This window comes from Falco cherrug, chromosome 1 (assembly GCF_023634085.1).
Source record: "Falco cherrug isolate bFalChe1 chromosome 1, bFalChe1.pri, whole genome shotgun sequence".
Lineage (NCBI taxonomy): Eukaryota > Metazoa > Chordata > Aves > Falconiformes > Falconidae > Falco > Falco cherrug.
Window position 1 is genome coordinate 115523295 of NC_073697.1, and position 19332 is coordinate 115542626.

At 37.6% G+C, this 19332-nt stretch overlaps 1 protein-coding gene across 1 annotated transcript in view; it reads left to right on the forward strand.

Annotated features, from left to right (window-relative positions):
• Positions 1-19332, forward strand: part of FOXK2 (forkhead box K2) — a 49081-nt gene that overhangs the window by 15932 nt on the left and 13817 nt on the right. The window contains exon 2 of the mRNA XM_055722545.1: positions 18250-18444. Coding sequence (XP_055578520.1) covers positions 18250-18444 — 195 coding nt within the window. The remainder of the gene's footprint in view (positions 1-18249; positions 18445-19332) is intronic.

Consider the following 19332-nt stretch of genomic DNA (forward strand, 5'->3'; position numbering starts at 1 on the left):
CTTAGATACTTGTATTGTGGTGGTTCACACCATCTTTAAGTCATTAGAATAACCCTCTTAAAGGTGTTCTAAATGGAGACAGGATTTGACTTGTGCAGGTAATGATTTAATACAAAAAAATACAAAGGAAAGAGAAATCACTCTAGGGAGTTTAAAATTAAAGTACTACAGGATGGCTATTCAGAAAGGAAGTAAATAGGTCTGATTGTAGCCACTGCTTTGAATGCAGAAGGGGTTGATGTGGTCAGAAATTGGCATACAGTAGTGAGGTGGTGATCCTTTCTCAAATGATCTGTCTGTGTCAGCACTAGAAAACTTTCTTGGTATAACTTTCACAGAGATGGAAATGACTCTAAAGGGGAGAGGTAGAGCTGGCTGTTACAGAAGGCAGGTATTTGAAGTTGCATTTTTGAACTCCAGCTGAATTCAGGGGTTTTTTTCTTTATGTTTTGGAGTCTTAAAACTGCACCATTGCATTCCATTGCATTTCATTGTCATCCGGGCAATGGGCTGCATCATGTTCTGTATTGCTATGTTTGAGACTGTGAATGCGTAGAGAAGTTATGCACAGCTTCAGAGTGTTGCTGTTCTGAAGTTTAAATGCACACACATCTAATCCATAGCATGGATCCAAGCAGAGTTGCCTCTAAGAATCACAGATACTACAGTAGTAATTTTATATAATCTTACATAAACTGAGTCTACTGGTTTTAAAAGTTGCTTCACACTACCACTGGTTATATTTAATATAAGCTTTTCAAATGAGTTAGTGCCAAGCAAAGCATTGTTTGGAGTATGGAGAAATAACCTGCAAGCCAAAATTAGCGTGTATTCATTTTGAGTGGTGTGTGTTTCGTCAGGGCTGCCCAGATCATGTCGTCCCTAAAGGCAGCGCATTTCAAATTTAAATGTTTAAGCTATTACAACATGGAACATGCTGGTGAATGGTGCCAGTAACATACGCTGAACATATGACCAGCACATGCCCCCACTTTAGTGTAGGCCATGAATTATTTAGTTTGTGTTCCAAGCTGTTTATTTCTGAGAGTTTTTTTTCCCCCTCTGTTAGTGTCAAGCATGGAGCCTTTTGTTTCTTTTCTTCCCTTTTTTGCTCTTGTTATTGATTCTGTATTTCCAAAATTTTCTGCTGTGTTTACCAGCACCCCCACTCCTATTTTGTGCTCGTTCTTTTAGGATGCAGTGCTTGGTATCTAACATCGTGGTGTTGTTGAAGCTGTGGAGACCAGTCTGATCATTTTCAACTTGAAAATGAGAGATAAAATGACCTTATACATAATCTTTCGGGACTTGGTCTATATTCATTAGTTAGCTGTGATACCCTTCTTTGTGTGAATTTTTTTAACCGTTACGTTTAGTATCGGTGAAATGGCCATGGTTTTCCTTCATCCCTAAGTCATCTTTGGCTAGATAAAGGGTGTTAAGCATACACTCCATAGGCCTGTTCTGATCTTTAAAACCATTTTTGATCGCAGCTCAAGTTCTCAGGTGGCTTGTGCGTCTTCAGTGGCAGCAACTTTGTGCTGTGGATTCTAGTACAAAAATCTGAGTGAGCGCTGACCCAGACTGACAGTTTTGGGGGGTTCTGGGGAGCAACAGTCAATAAAACTTAAAGGTACATACAAATATGTAGCATCTTTGCACTGCATTTTATGACATTTTTATGGAGTATTACCTCTCTGATGGGGTCAGGCTTGACACAAAATTAATTTGACTTGGTGAGCTTTTTAGAATGCATCATCTCAGAATTATTTGTGTGCGCTGTCGGTAACAGGTTTAACGTTGCACACTTCTTTATATAGATTATTCTTTTAAATTCAGTTTTCTTCTGAGGGTGCACTGAGTTAAAGTTACACTGGTACTAAAAGTTCTTCTGCTTCTTATGCTTACTATATTGGTAAGCTTTATTTTTCAAGCATTTGCAGGTGTTTTAAAGTCTCTCTCATTGTTCCTGGTTTTAAAAGCTGTTTTCTTTTTTTAATCTTCACATTAGATTTGTTTATATAGTAGTACAGTTTTATGAAAACATGGACAGCACTTTCTCATTGTTTTAAGCATACCTGTATATAAGGTTCGGGCTGTGAAGGTAAGCTGTAACTAACCCTTTGGTTTCAAGGTTAGTTAAAACAAGCTAATCGGGGAGTTAGAGCTGAAAGAACCATTCTGTTCTGTACTCTGGTGTTAGCTCTGGTGTTCACATTGTGTGCTCAAGACAGATTAGTTTACTGGTAGGCCTGAAAAACAATCCCTTGGAAGAGGAGGAGAGAGGCAGGTTCAGGATTAGTTTTCTGTCAAGTCAGAAGTGCAGTTTTTTTCCATTACCAGATGGGAAGAAATGAATTCAGATTGATAAAGTGTCTTCACAGTATCTTATGTAGCAAGTTTTATCAGCATTTGAGCCAATCTAAAGGTTTTTTGCTCTTGAAAGGAAGATCTTGGTCATTCATTCTAGTTCCTGATCCTGGTTCCAGGGTCCACCTGCCTCCTTGCACTGGCTCTGGCACCAGTAGGTCCCTTCTTAGCTGGTTCTCGCACTAGACCCAGGGAATACTATTTTCCTCTTAAAAATTTTGTTTTGCTGGGTTACTTGGTGCTGCATTATTAGGTTGAATCAGCTTGCTGAGGGGCCTGACAAGCCCTACACTTAGCAAAGAAGTCCCTGACCTCCTACTCCATGGACAAAAGAGCTACATAATGTTTCTGGAAACTGCTTCTGTGGGGGGTGTTGGTTCAAAGTCAAAGATGCTATCCACATACCTCAGAAGAGGAACAACAAAAAAAAAAAAGTAAAAGGTGACCACTGGACAATGAAGTTGGACTGGAAAAGCAACAAAAATGTGCTTGTACTATTTTTAGTAGTTTCCAAAATGTTTGTATGGTTGATGGTCCTCATTTTGCACTTCACCACACAAATCCCTTCAAACAGATGTTTGGTAACTAGTTTCTGGTAGTCTCTGTTAAGCTTTGTGTTTTGTTTTTCGAGTAGTGACAAAGAGTTTTAAGGGTTTCATGTTGCATTTCAAGCTTTCTGCATCAGGTGATGGTGTCCTGTCTCATTACCTTAACAGTTCTTTATGGAAGAGTCACTGGTTCTTGTGACACTTATATAAAATGACTGTTGTGTTCTCAGGAGACAGAGCAAAACTGATTGTAAGATATAATTTTGTAACTGAACTAATTAGTGCTCTTAAGGTCCTCCCAGTGTGATTCCTGATGATAATTAGAGTTGTAGTTTAAAAATACCAAGCGAACCTTTTTGATTCTTTCTTAAAATCGTGACAAACTTGTGCATTAAAGTTAACATTCAATGAAAAACTTGTAATATGTGGAGAAAAAGTCTTGAATCTGTCTTTTTTTGGGGAAGGATGTTAAAAAAACACAGTTTTATGCAGCTTGTTTTTAATTATCTGAGGTGTTCATTATCTTAGTTTCTAGCATTTCTAACTTACAGCCTGAATATTGCTGTCTATGTACTGGAAAAGTGTACCTGTTACTACAGTACCTGATAAGGCCATGGTCATGCCCTCCAGATTGTTAAAAAAGTCTCTTAGATCTTCATATTTCAATACTTCTTCTATTCTCCATTTTTACTTTAATTTTTTAAAATAGAAATTAAACCCAGAAATATTAGCCTTTTCCAGATGGATGTTTCTAAGATCATAAAATAATTTGATGGATGAGTTAAAAATGAGGGAAATGGGCTACAAATATGTTATATTTGTTGCTACTTCTGTGTTTATGAAAACTTTAACTTAGGGGCTACTTTGGATATTATGGTAAATGCCACGTTTTTTATGGTACTTCCTGTACTACATACGGATTTAGAAAAATACATTCTCATGGTAAAAGTCTTTTTGCTATTGTTGAAGGAAGAATAGTATAATGCCTTATACATGGAAATTAGGAAATGCTTTCTGTAGCTAGGGATTAAAATTTCATTTGAACGTAATAGATCTTTCTGAAAATATGAATCTTTCAAATATTGGTTGGTTTTCAAGACTAAATGGAAACATGTTAATTTAAGTTCTGTGAAAATTAGTGTTTGCAGTTCTCTTTATGCAGTAGCATATGCATAGAACTCATTTGCATCTTTTCAGCTTTGCTACACAAGTGGATTCTGCAGTGGAATTTTGAAGAAATCACGTGACTGATGAAATTGTTTGTAAATATGCAACTCTACATTCAAATTTCACTACAGAAATTTATGATTTTATAGCAATCAATATTTGTGCATGACAAATATAAATAATAACAGCAAATGATCTTTTGATACAGGGAAGGTCCAGCACTTAGATATATGGGGAGGGGAGGGTGGGGAGTCTTTCATAATTTGGAGGATTTTTTATGTTGCAGTTTTGCTAGCCCTGTTCAGGGAAGAATGATGCTCAGTTGATAAGCTGGGGAAACCTGAACTGGAACAAATGTCACTTGTTTTTTCAGAGGGATGAAGGTAAGGTGTGTTGCTTTTTTTGTAATCTATGAAAGTTTTGCAAATTTCTACTCATTGAGGGAAGTTCAGTTGTTAGAGCAGTTCAGCAGAATGTTCCTCTGGGTAGCTGTGTGTGAACCTCTTTAGATTTGATGGCAGCTTGCTTTTTTCCAGCATTTCAAAAGCATTTTGTAAACTTAACTACATCAATTTGGCTGCACAAGAGGAAGAGAAGACTGGGCTCAATATTGATTTGTGTTCTGGAAGACTTTAACTAATATTGTGTTGATTTGGCTGTAGCATATAAAGCAGAGTGATGTGTGGTGAAATAGTGCATTATATACTGGGACCACTTTTTTTCCGTTTTGATGTTCTGTTTTTAGAAAATTTAATCATCTGGAAAAGCTAAATCACAGAAAAATAATTCAAAAAGGTCTGGAATTTGAAGCTAAACCAAATGAAAACTACTGTCAGAGTCATGGTTATTTTAGTATCAGAAAACCTCTGCTTGGGTTTGGTTCACACAACCCAACTACATGCTTTCTGTTACTACCCTCCCATAGAATATTCTTCATTGTATGGGATTGATCCAGTTACCGTGAATTCTGCTGCTTGTCTGTAGGAGGTTAGGTAAAGTAAAACCAAGTTGAATAGTGTACAGCAGTGCTCTTTATTTAAATAGAACAAGAAATGAAAAGTTATGATAGTACTTGCCACATATTTCCCTCTCCAAAACAGTCTGGTTATTACAAAAAAATCTAGTCATCTGGCTTTGTTTGGCCATGAAGGTTTTTGCAATTTCATTACATTGATATGGAGCAGTGTAGGAGAATGGTTAATAAAAAATAGCAGATATAACATAGATAAAATTAAAGTCCTTTCATATTGCAGACGAGTAGGATGTACACTTCCTTTTCAGCACCTGCAGCTGTGTGTTGCTGGGACATTTGCTTGTTTTGCCTGGGTTGTTCTGCACTGGTACAAGTAACAGGCGTGAATCAGTGACAGTTTTCAGTAGCTTGACAACTATTATTACTCATCTTGAATGGAGAACTCTTGTTTAATTACTGAAAGAAAGCAAATGAAGAGTCCTTTTTTCCCAGATATTTTTCAATATTTAGGATTTAAATTTTAGCTTCTTCTGCTGTATTTTTTGGTTTGTTTTTTTAATTACTTTAAATACTGTTTTAGCTTTTTTTCTGTTTGATAATGGGGGGAAAAAGATCCTGCTTCTCATGGATACGTAGGAAATGAGGCTTATGTAGCTTAATGTCTTCAAATTGTTCAGTATATAACTGTATAGGTTTTAATTAAAATGCATGCATGTAATGTGCAGTTTTCATGGTGTAATAGTAAAGGACTGGTGAAATGAAAATTTCTTTAGCTCTGTTTGGGAGGATGTGATAAATTGCTTAAGATGCATGTGCATGTTTTACTTTTTGCCATATAGGCTTCACAGCCACTACTTTTCTGCTCCTTAAGCAGCTATTCCTGAGCAACAAAGTGTGATTGAAATACTTCAGTCTTATTTAACTAGTCTCCCTTTTACTGAAGATGTGTGTTTCACCTGGTGTTCTGCCTCTTGAAGTGGTTGTAGGAGAAGGAAGATTTAAGGGATGATCCAGTGGTCTAAACAAAGATTGGGTGTTGGGGAAAAAATATGTTCTGTTCCCAGCTCTGTTGCACGCTTGCCAAAATGACTTGGCCAAGTCACAAATCTGTTTAATCTGTTTTTAAAAATGGGGATAATACTTCATGGGCGGAGGCAGGGGGGGATGATGAAATTTCAGTGCTCTTTTGTAGCATGTTTTATCAAGAGCTGTGCCTTGCCTTTTAAAATTGATTCCTTGGGTTTTGAAGTGGCTTACTTTGTCTGCAGTGCAAACACTTTTAATTCTCTCCCTTTCTGACTTGCCTCCCCTCTTGCTGTTTTTGCAGAGTACTGGTTCTGTTTTTGCCAGCGTTCCAGGCTTTCCCACAGACTTTGTTCCTGTGTAGATGCTACTATCCCTAAACTTGCGTGTGCCTAGGCGTGCAAAGAACACTGGACCTAACGTGTTACGCTGATCTGTGTTCAGTACTTCAGTGTTTTCTAGTGAAAGATGTTACAGCAATGCAGAGCAGTATGTTTATTGGATTACAGCTGAGACCTGTATGAGAACATAAAAATGCTGTAGTTATTTACTAATACATGATACATAATTTCCGTTACTCAGAGAGGTTTTATTCCTAGTGTAGTTTCTAGTACATGTATATCTTCAGAGTTGTAGAAATGTTGTGAGGAATGCTTGAGTGAAGTGGTCATAATCCATTCTGTTTACAGTGGCTGCAATCAACATACTGGCTTTCTTGGTCAAGCTGAAAGGTCCCAAGCTAACCAAACTTTATTCTGTTGAAAAGCTCTGAATGTGCATTCTTGTTTACAAATGGAATTCTGCACTTCCTTTTATGACTAGTAACTTCTGGAAGCTTATTTTTCTGTACTAGTTCAAATTTCAACCTTTCAACGAGAATGGTTATAATAGTTGCATGATAAAATGTTTTCTTACGTAGTAAGTATAGTACAGCTTTTAAATTAAGGTGTCATGATTTTACTTTACCTTTTTGAAGAGAGATTAAACTGTGAGATGACTTCAACTTACTAAAACATCAGCAAACTTCTACATTTTGGCTAGAGTAGTTTTATGTTGGGTTAGTAGATTAGCTGGGGATACCAGTGGCTCCTGGTAGCAGGTAAGAAGAATAATCGTGTGGCTGGGAACAACTGGTGCAAGAGGCAGGATAGCCTGCCCCATTTGGTAGTGCTGAGCTGTTACATGGCTGTATCCTGTGAAACCACCACCCCCAAGATCACACTTTTATTGCTAACAGTGTGGTTGGTGCCTGTGCTTCAGGAACCTTGGTTTTGTTTTTCATTACTTTGTATAGTTCTTGTTTGGAGTGGGTTTCATGTTGCTTAATATTGGGGCATGCGTGAGTGAGTGTGTGTGTGTGTGTATGTCTACACCTAGGCTCCCTTTAAATTCAGCGAAAAATAGGCAACCCTAGACCTGATTTCCCCAAACCCTTTTAGGCTTTTCCCTTCTATGAGATGTACACCACTAAGTGTCTGTTCATTTTCACTTGCTGTGAAGTTACATGACTAACACAGGTACAGGTTTGCACTTGGAGAAATTAATCCCATGCTTCATGTTTGCATGCTATACACTTTCCTTCTCAGTACTGTTGTTCCTTTATCAGCACAGTGAGAACAGTTAACCTATATTCTGATGAAGATTTTGATTTAGTCTATTTTTTTATTCCTGGACAGACTCCTACTTGCATGACTATGTGACTTATTAAATCATGCCTGTTGTTACTATTCGTTTTTAATCCTTCTGCACTTTCCTGCTGCCCCTTACAACAGCCCACGATTTGAGAACTTGGCACAGTCTTAGAAGAATAGCTCAGGAGGAGTGCTTCTTGAGGAATATTTTCCAGTAACAATGTGTGTGTTGTAGATTAAATAGTTTCATCACTTTGTGGCCTTTCAGGCTCGTTTTGGAGTCTTGATTGGTTCTTGAGTGCCCACACAAGTGATCAAGGAAAGTAGGTTTGTGTAACACAGTGGAGCAGGTCATGCGTATAGAAGTTCTAGAGAGTCTGCACCTTCACTAGAAGAGTTTTAGAAATCTGCAAATAGGCAAAAAATGGAAAAATGGTTTAAGCAGACATTCTTCAGAGTGCAGTTGGTTTTAAAAAAAAAAATCACAGAATATAACATGAAAACTTGATTTCTGTTGAGATACTCAGCCCAGCAGTATCTGCAAAGTGAAGCAAGTATGCGAAGCCCTTGAACATCAAACATCTTTAGGTAGGTAATTGTGAAATTTAATTAATGCCCATAGCTTTTTGAGAAGAGTTTGAAAAAAGTCTGTTCTTTGACCAGACAAGGAGATTTAAGGGGGAAATTAAACACTGCTGTCTACTCAAAATTAGAGTTGGTAGGAAGCAGTTTTTGTCACTCTTCAATGGCCTGAGTTAGTCATGGATTTCTGTGTGAAATAAAGGACTGTTTTGCTCTTGGAAACGGTGTTCTGTCTTGAAAAGCCCATCTAAAATAAACTTTGCTTCCTTGATTCAGGAATAATCTTTTTTTTTGTGCAGCCTTGCTTCTGTGGGTAGCTGTTCTTTTGGTAATGATTAGGGGGTTTTGGCATGATTTTGCAATAGAATGCAAGTCTCTGATGAGGTAATAAATGAAGTATTTTGTTACTAAAGTGATGTGTGAGTCATAAGAGCTTTTTTTATGATTATGCTTGCGTCAAAACACATCATGACAGCACTTGTTCACTGTCCTTCCCCTTGCTGTTTTAATTGTAAGGAATAGTTAAAATGCCAAGTGCTATATGTTTGGCTCTAAGCAGTTCAGTTTGGTTTGCTGATAGCTTTTTATTTAGTGCTGAGTAACATTACTATCATAACTTCAGTGTTACCATATGAACTTTTGCGTCCCCATGAGCACCCTACAACTGAGGGTGAAATGCCAAGCACCTCTGTAACTAGGTAACTTGGTAATAAAGGATACTAGTGGTTTTGGTTTGTCTACTTCAGCTCAGCTGTGTTTGTAAATTTTATGCTTTATGAAAAGTTTTTGAATGGTAGTTACTGTCATGGTGAAAGTTTGAGCTTGCATATTTGATAATAGGAAACCATTGTTAAATACAGTTATCTGGAAGGAAGAAGAAATGATGACTGATTTTTACTTTCCTGTTGCAAGTGTTTTGTTTCTGTTTTTTAAACAGGAAACTATTGTGTTATGGAGTTATGTTTGCTCTGTTGGGACTCGCAACAGCTATTTGAAATTTGACAAAGGTAGAGGCACACAATCTTTTGGACAAATTTTAATTTGTTTTTATAGTTTAGAACGAAATTTAGGGATAGAGACCACACAACCTGACTCTGCATAAGGCTTTTGTGTACAGAGATGCTAAATACCCGAAAATGCAGTGTTTCCATAGGCGGAGTTTCTTTTGTATTCACAGGCTGGGGAGCCTCAAATTCCAGAGGCATTACATGAGCAGTTTTAATGAATTAGTGTCTGGTTTTCCTGCAGCAGATGTGACAAGCAGCTTTATAAGCTGCTTCCCATCGATCGCTGTTTTCCAGCTCTTTTGTGTCTTTCTTTTGCTTAGAGAAAAGCAACGAAGAGCTTGGTTTCTACAGTAACTGCTGCCTACATTCTTGCCTGCAGGCCAATTTCTTTCTCGGTTCCTGCAGCCTGTGCAGGGCTACTGTATTGAATTTCTTTAGGTTTTGTTTGTTTTTTGGTTTGTTTTTTTTTTTTTCTTCCTTCTTGCTGGTTTAAATATATTGCCCTTTAAGAACAGAGGAGAATGCAGTGGGAATTTATGATTTTGAGATATGTATTTTTAATTAACCATAGCACGTTGCCATGACATGTAGGATAACCTAAATGTTTTTGCTGCTGATCAATACCAGTGTTTGTGTGGTTGGTATATAGAGAAAATGAGATGTCTGACTTCTAAAAGAAGAACCTTTGAAAATGTGTAATAGCACTTTCGTTAATGCTTGTTTCTGTAGCATAATAATGCAGGGGAAGGGTGAGATCAGCTTTAAGTTGTTAACAGAATCATTTACATTTGCAGCAAAATTGCTGTAGTTGAAGAACTTCCGGACAAGTCTTTTTCAGTCTCGACTCTTAAAACACCCTTACAGGAATTGTTGTGAACATAGGGTTAAAAATGTGGTGCTTCTTACGAAGTTAGCTTTCTAGGTGGGAAAGAAGAATTCAACACAGTTTCAAACAGCAGCATGTGTTTATTACTCAGATTGTGTTTGCTGCTAGTGGTTCAGGAATGTTCCTGGTGTTGTCATCAATATTCTGTTGTCATAGGATTATTTTTTGACGCAGACAGCTTGTTCCAGACCCTTCTGAAGGCAGGTTAGCACCATTCCTGTAATGAATACCAACAGCTTTACGTAGTTCTTATGTACTTGCTAAAACCTGAGTGAGGAAGTATGTAACCTAGGTTTCCGGCAGTGGGGGGCATTAATTTACGGCTAGGTCCTATTTCCAGCCTGCTTAGGATTTGGTAAAAGTGTTTTGTTGGCCATCTTGAATTAACACGAGGCTACAGCAATATTTCTTGACTTCTGATGATGCGTAGATCTTTGCTTTTGAATCTTAAGATATCTGAGTTATAGACAGATCAGTGATCTTTTTCTTTAGGGTATTTTTTCATCCTGCTTTATGTCACTGTGTAGACAGTGATGGCACACCTGGAAAAGCTCAAAAATACTTGTAAAAAGCATTCCCAGTGCTCAGAATAAAAAAATCTAATTGCTGTTTTAAGAATCTGAGTGTGTTTTGTTCCTTACGGTATTAGAGGTCGAGCTTGCTATACAGCTCTCGCGTTTTCTGTTTGTGGAGGACATGCTTTGCAACTATTGATCTTCAGTCAACAGAAATCAATCGCAAAGGATACAGAGAATTAAGGGAAACACACATGAGGTCATGATTCACTCCCCAGAGGAGAAAGCCGTCACTTTTTAAAGGGCAGATGCTTTTTGGGTAACCTCTAGAAGTGTCCTGACTAGTAATAGCCAAACATAATTCAATGTAAGTTTATGGTAAATTAGCCAAATCAGGACTCAGTTTAAACCATGGAGGCAGGAAGGAGGAAGAATCCATCTTAACAGCGTGTGTGTGTACATGCCCTTGTAGGAAGTGATGCTGTGTTCCTGCTGGGGTAGGTTCTCACATTGCTGTGCAGGGTGTGGTCAACTGCAAGCAGAAGAGCATTAAAAACTTCCTTTTAAAAAAGCTGATAGAGGAGTTGGGCTTTATGTTTCTTTACTATAAATTTTAGAAGGGATTTTGTTTTTTCCACCCCCTGTCGGTAGAGAAAAATGGATGCTCCTTTCTTCTATTGCCAACAATATAGAAAGTTTTACAAATACAATATTAAAGATAAAACTTGTGATAGCAGCACAAGGTTATACCTCATGTAGATGAACAAGCACATGTTTAAAAAATTGTACATTGAGAAAGTTCTCGCTGTTTTGGACAATAAGAAAATAATTATAATCTGATTAGTATTATAATATACTGGATCACCCTTTTCCAGTATATCCATTATAAGATTTCCTGTACTAGCATTTTTCTTCATTACATTTCTAAATGTAACTAGCATTACATTTCATAATGTAAGTTTTCTACAGCAGCACTTTTTAATGTAATCCTAGAAAACTTAGAAAAAAGACTTTGTAAAACAAATTTTGTGTTTAAAGAGTTAAGGAAGTGTTTTCCACAGAAAAGTGTGTAATTTTTTTCCCTAATAACCTATGCTTTATTAGTAATAATTTACTGCTGGCAGTTTCCAGGTGGCTATTTAATATTGTGACTGTTTGGATGGATTTATATATCTACCTTCATTACTAGTTTTGAAACCCAGATTTTTAACTGTTGGGTACTTTAAGATTATCTTGACATTTTGAATCTGCTTTGAAGCAATTCAGTTCAGTTTGTCTTTTTAATAAGTTTTGGGTTTGTTGATTCTGTTTAGGTCTAAAGGTGATGATTCTTTTGTGGAAGTGGACTGCAATATTGACTTCCAGTTCAATTAAACACAGCCCAAAGTCGTAAAAATAAATTCTGGATGTGAATAATTCGGTATGCCTGTTCTTGGTGTTGAACAATCAGAAACCTTTTGGGGTAAGATTCAGAAGATGAGGAAGCTAAGTTTCTTTTGGAAAAGGGTAGGCTGAATGAAATGACCACTTTCTCCTTGGTATGGGAATTGTTGCTTTTCTCCAAGTTAACAGAAGTTACTTCTTTCAGGTACCTCCAAGACATGGAGTAGCATCTTTTCTTACAGGTTTTGTGTGTAACAGTTTGATCTGTGTGAGGAGCCAAGGTCAGCTCTTTCTTTAGAGATGCATCTTTTTCTCAGGACATCAAGGCAAAATACACAGACTTCACAAAGACTGAAATTGTATGTAGTTTTACTTCAGCCTTTAGAGCTTTTTTACCTCCGTGGCATTTCTAGTTGTTTTTGTAAAGTCTGTATTTAAGTCTTGCTTATTTAAAAAAACGATTTAAAACCAATAGCTAAATATAGTTTAATTTGCAATTAATTTCCTAATAAACCATGATGATGGAATCAATAATTAATGAAGCAGCAAATGGAGAAAAGATGAAATTGTGGTGCTTGTTCTTTCATACTGAAATTTACCCGTTAGCAGGAGGTCATACAAATTTTAATTTCCAAGTACTGTGTTCCTATGGACGCTTAATTACCACCCAGCTTTGATTTGCTGGTCTTAGATTTAATTTACAGATGTTATGTAGAACGGCACAGAGGAAGCAGTACCCTTGTGTGGCTTTCGCACCTTGTGGCCTTGGGGTCAGTGCTGTTACTTGTCAGTGGACCTGCTGCAGGTCGCAGGTAATGCCGGATTGGGGCTGGGGAGTGGTTAATATGCTGGAGGGCAGTGCTGTCATCTGGAGGGATGCTGGTAAGCTGGAGGGATGGACTGGCAGGAATCTTCTGAAGTTTCTGAAAAGTAAAATCCTGCATCTGGGGTAGGTAAAGGCTGGGAATGACTGACTGGAGAGCAGCTCTGCAGAGGCTGGGGGGCCTGGGGGGGAGGAGGCTGTTTAAGCAGTGTATCCTTGTGGTGGTGGAAGCTGGCCTTGTACTGGGTGGTAACAGTGTCTGGTTTTGGGCACCCAGTACAAAGAAAACTGATGACAAACTGGAGAGGTGAGGGGAGGGTTGCTGAGATGCTTAGGGAACTGGCATGTGTGGTGTATGAGGAGAGGCTAAAGGACTTCAGTGTATTTTTTTTTTTTTTTTAATTTTTATTTTTTCCCCTGCCTAAATGATGGTTGTAAAAAAGATGGAGCCGGGCTGTGCTGTGAGGCTCACAGTTTGAGGACAAGCAGCTGTAGCCAAGTTGCAACTAAGAAATTATACCTGGACAAATGAGAAAGCCCCTTCACTGTTAGTGTGGCTAATTACAGGAATGAATTGGCTGCTCAACTGTATCCTTAGAAGGCTTCAAAATTTGATTAGACAAGGCCCTGAGCAACCTTGTCTGACTTGGAAGTTGCCCTGCTTTGAGCAGGAGATTGGGCTAGGGACCTTAGGAGGTCCCTCCCAAATTCAGTTTCTCTGTGGTTCTAGCTGAAGGATGTAAACCAACAATTTTTCCTTGACTTTTAAAACAGAATTGAATCAAAAGTGGGCTTAGAAATGTGCACTATAGTACCTTACTGGTGACTTAATCTTCAAATGTGCATGTCTTCTTACCAGAAGTATAAATAAATTGGCTGTGAGGAGCATTTTTACTGGAGTGATGGGAAAAGACCAACTGGAAGGTGAGTCATAAGTAGATGGGTAAGAGGAATTAGAAAAGGAGTTAGTTTCCAGTCTCCCTTCCATGGAAGGGAGGCTGTATCTAGAAGTACAGTTATTGCCATGGGTTTTGTTAGTCTACTGATGAAATTGGGGAGGAGAAGGAAGCCTGCTGTACTGTTGGAGAAAATCTGAGTTGAAAAAAAAAGTCTATTTAGTGGTACAGGTGTTATTAATTGTTATTAATTATCTCAGTTTCACTTTGAGGTGAGTTACACTGTTGCCCATGCTTGCCTTTAAAGTATTTGAAGTCTGAAATTGGCAAAAGCAATCTCCCAGATCCTGTCTGGGTTCTTTTAAGGTAAAAAGTTGAAGCTTTTCTTGGTTCTCAGTAAATCGACAAGAGTTTGAAAACTGTCACTCAGATCTTTTAGATCTGTTTAAAATACAGGGGGATCCTTTACATTAACTGGTGTTCAGTGTTGTAGTCAATGTGAAAGAATTGAACTATACAGTTGTAACTACCATGACTTACGGGGTTATTAGTGCCGAACCCCTGTAATCCATTTGAATGTAAAATGTGGAGGTGCTGATAAAAGAACAGTAGGATGGCAACTTCTGTCCAATTTTGGTCCTGGTTCTTAAAGAGAGTTAAACCAGAATAATTCAAAGGGTACTGAGGCACTGAGTGTTATAGCAGGGTTTATGTACAGGGAGGAAATTGGATTCCTACTTCTATGTTTTGGCTCCCCAGATGGAGGCAGGATGGATTTCCTCAGTTTCAATCAGATGGTATTTCAATATAGGCAGAATTACAAGTGTATAATTAGCTTTTCCCTGCAGTACAGACAGAACCACTGAGGGGAGGTGAGAAAATATTAGAAATACAGATGTGGCAAAACTAGACTTTGCACATTTTCCCACAAGACACTTATCTGGCACCCTACAAAATTGCTAAATGCTTTAGTGGTAGTGCCTAGATCAGCATGTCTCCATTTTGCTGGGAGCTGTAAAGATAGTAAGGGTTTTCTAGGGAATAGTTTAAAATAATTTGATGCTGCCTGTGTGTTTTCCAGTAGTCAACCCAGAATGAACTTTTTTAAAAAAGAATAATTAGGATCATGAGTTGCATTTTCGTTGACACCTGTGCTGCAGTTTCCTAGATTGCATGCTGTCCTCCTTTGTGATGCTCTGTAGAAAGCACAAAGCAAGTACCTATCATAATCAATAAATGTACAAAATTATTTGTGTGGATACTGTGAATAGTTGTTTGAAATACATAAAGTACAAGGCTGGCCTGTCAGCCTAATAGTGCTATTTGTTTTCATCACTTAAGACACCTAACACACTTTTCATAATATAGCAGTTTAAACATAGACGTTTTGTAAACATTTGTTTTTAGGAATCTGTTGGATCAATCTTGGTTGCTCAGTTTTATTTCCTACTTCAAATGGCATTCTTCAAAACAAAGAATGTAGTTGAGTAGTTGACACCTTGCAAAACTTTTTTCTCCCCCTGCCCCCCCCCCTTTTTTTTTTAAAGTGGGTTGTGTAGATTAGTTTCTTCTATAGCAACCATCCCGTGGTAGCACATCATGAAACTATTGTAAACACTTTAAACAGTGAGTAAAATCAAATTCAGCTTGCTGTAGACTAAATGTTTGATCAGGTCTCTCCCTGTGGGTGTGCTGTGGTTTTTTAGTTCATTGTATAACTAAAGAATATGCCAAAACCAACTTGATTCTGATCAAATTAGAACATGTTCCTTCCTTTGATTTTGGGAGTACATCTAATACATTTGCGTTAATGCAATTTATTCAGAAAAATCTGTTGGTTAGGATATTCTTTATTCTACTTTTTGGCAGAATTCCAGCTATTAAAAAGCCAACTCTGTTTACAAATATGAATCAATTGACAGATGTGGTCTTTTGATAATATTCAGGTGTTTGCATGTTCTAACCAGATAGTGATTTGTAAGTATTTTGTGTCTTCCTTAGTAATGACATCCTTTCAAGCCCTGCATGTGAAATGTAAACTGTAACAGTAACACATTTAGGTTTTAATACAGTTCCCGACTATAAGTTCCAAGTTTGGTGCAATTATAAACTATACAGTACCATTGACTAGTCAGAGCTCCTGGTTTTGGGGGTGGTGTGTGGGGGGTTCCCCCCCACCCCCAACGAGAGCACCATGTCTCTGCTATAATACAAAATCTGCACTTTAGTCTTACCTGTGTAAGCTGCCCTTACCTTTTTTTGCGAAAGGTGCCCACAGGAGAGAGAATGCATTTAGGTAACGCAGTAATGTAGAAGGGAGCTGTCTTAACATGCATACTCACGTGGAGGATTGGAGGACTTTTCGAGTATGTGTTTCCATATTTCTGGCACTTGTGTCTAAGTCATGAAGATCTACCTCCTTCCTGTCCTGACCCCACCCCAGCACCGCAGTACTCTGGTTGCTTATTGTTATTATTATTAGTATGTACTGGGTTTTTTTACTAAGCAATAAGAAATCTAACCAGTGAACGAGCATCTAAAGTTGTGTCCAGTTGTTCCCATGTTTTTCTGAAAGCATTAAGTTAAATTTGCAGGTATGGAATAGCCTCATAAAATATGTAAAACAGGTGACTAAAATTTAAACCTGTCTGTATGTCGAACAGATCTTATTGTTCACTTTCTCACAGGGATTTTATTTAGTCTTCAGCAAAAAGGGTGCCTTTGGCTACCCTCTTTGCACACACCTGAGTAGTGTTGTCATTATTGCTGATTAACTGAAATGTTTAGAAACAGCTGAGACCTCTCTCAGTTGTCACTAAAACAATGTAAGCAAGATAGTTTTTACTGGAAGAAGCAAAGTGACTTGTTACTGAAGATGTATTCAAAACAAAACACACACACAACACTTCCCATCCCCGCCCCCCAAAAATGCACTAAACGCAGAAATTGGTCCATTTAACTTCCTTGCTGAAGTGCATGTGCAGTTTTTTGGCATAGATTCTGTTCCTAATTTAGTACATTGAGCATGTTTCAGAAATAGGTCGTCTGTTAAATTCGGACATGGTCCATACTGAGAAGTAACACTGAGAGGAAAGGAAGGTCATTGTCAATTCTTTCTCTTTTTTCCTGATCCTTGAGCGTGTATTGTAGGAAAAAAGAACCGCTGCAGTGCATGTGGCAAGAGACATCGTGAAAATCAAATGCTGCCTTTGTTCTGTAAACACCCTCAGATTAATTTCGAGAAATAAAAACCAAAACACATGAGAGTTAGTGTTTTTAAGTCTACTCCGCAGCTGAATGTTCCTTCCAATTCTTACATCACTTTTATGTTTAATATATTTTTCCGAGAAATGATCACTTTTGTTTACAGTCTGTATCTTGCATTCATAGCTACATTTTTTTAGGCCTGTTCCATCATGCTGCTGTTTCCTTTCTTTATAAACTTGATCTACCTAGAATCATTTAAACAAACAAACAAACATTTTCTAAGTTTTTTTTCTGGGAATTCTGTTGTTGGAAAGTCCTTTTCATCATGTGGAAGTGGTGTGTAAATACAATTGTTGGTTTAGTGCTGAGAGTAGTCTTAACAGCTTAAGAACAAGGAGGTAGTAAAGTTATTAGAACTGTATTTTTATAGATGCTTTTGTTGAGACAAAATTAAGTTTCTTGTTTGCTCAATCTGTTTATTTACTGAGAAGTTAGAAACAGCCTGTTCTCTTTAATTTGGTATAGAAAGGGAAATACTCAAAGGTGCATTAATTCTGTTTTATTTTCTAAATAATTGCATATTGTTTATTTATCATTACTCTGTAACTTTGGGCTTGCGATCTTTGGTCATATGCGAAAACGGACAATTATTGCAATTGGCTCTTAAAATTCTGCTCTGAAAATGTAGTGCTACAACAGCCATATATTCTGTAAGTGATCGGAATTAGGATTGATACGTGTTTAATTCAATAAGCATTTTAAGAGAAAAGAAACCAAATCTGTTAGACCAGTCTGTGAAACTGGGTAGACCTCAAAGTGGCCAATATTTATGCTCCCGATTAATTTTAATGTCATGGACCTGCTTGTTCAATTGCCAATGCTGTTCTTTGGCATCATAATATAATAGCCTTTTGTCTTCAAAATAATACTTCTTTTAGGGACAGTTACAGGATCAGGATGAACCTCAAGAAATATAGAGACAACTCGTCAACTGCCCTTGTTGCAAAGAATTGAGTTTGCCTCAGTTTCTTTCCAAATTTTAAAATTGCTTACCTGGGGACCTTTTTCTGGTCACGTTGATCTTTTTGTATGATCTGTAAAATGAAGATGGTTACGGGTGATTATGTAAGATACCATACCTTTTCATTTTTAAATAAAGTTGAGTGATGTGCGAATTATGCAGAAAATACTACATTCTGTAAACAAGTGGCTCACCTATTTGCTTTTTTGGTTTTCAGCTGTACTTTCAGGTTTCCCAGCACAAACATCAAGATAACATTCACAGCTCTGTCCAATGAAAAGAGAGAAAAACAGGAGGCCCCGGAGTCCCCAGTGAAGCCTGTGCAACCCCAGATCTCTCCCTTAACAATAAACATTCCAGACAACATGGCTCACCTGATCAGCCCTCTCCCCTCTCCCACAGGAACCATCAGGTATTTAAACCCTGCAGATTGCATATAGGGCAATGTGTGGTTACAGACTTGAAACAGCTTTTTAATTCCTTTTAAGTATTTTACTTTTGTGGTAAAAGCTTAGTTGAAGCTCAGCATTGCCTGCCTTGGAGAAAACCACCATTCTGCTAAGACAGTTGCATCAACAGGCTTTAATATTAAAATGTAATACGTTAAATGTGTAAGTTTGCTCAGGAGCCCGGCATTCTTAGAACAGCAAAGGAGCATATCTTCTTGCATTCCAGGTGATATAGATTACTTTTTACTCTTGCATGCTTACGGCAACACTTTAAATGAGATAAATTTTAAATTATGCCATGTTAAACATTCTGATTAGTTGCTATCCTCTTGAAGTCTATCATCAGGAAAAAAGTGTTCTTTGATTATCATTAGTGTGGAAAATGGACTGATCTCTTACTCCAGAAGATTTGTTATTGATTAGTCATTGCTGGAGGTAAACAGACACTGTACTTAAAATACAGTATAAGATGTGGAGTTTAGTATAGGGAAGTCTCCTGCACAGGAGATTAATCTGGGTTTTTTACTTGCTGTGCTGCTTAATTTGGTAATCGTAGCCATTGTCCAACTTGCTATTAGGGACCAAACTCAATTAAGCATGAGTGACCTGTCCTCACAAACTGGTAAAATGAGTTTTGATGCATTTTTTTAAATTCATAGGAAGTTCATGAGCAAAAATTTCATTTAAAGGCACTGAAAGTTGTGTTTCAAAGTCACATACATGCTTTTGAAAGTTGTTTTTTTTTCTTCCCTGCTCACTTACTGTGTCTTCACTTGAGTGAAGGACTGTTAATGCTTGGTGTTTTAAAATATAGATCTTGTTAATGAAATTTGAATGTAAGGATAATTGAC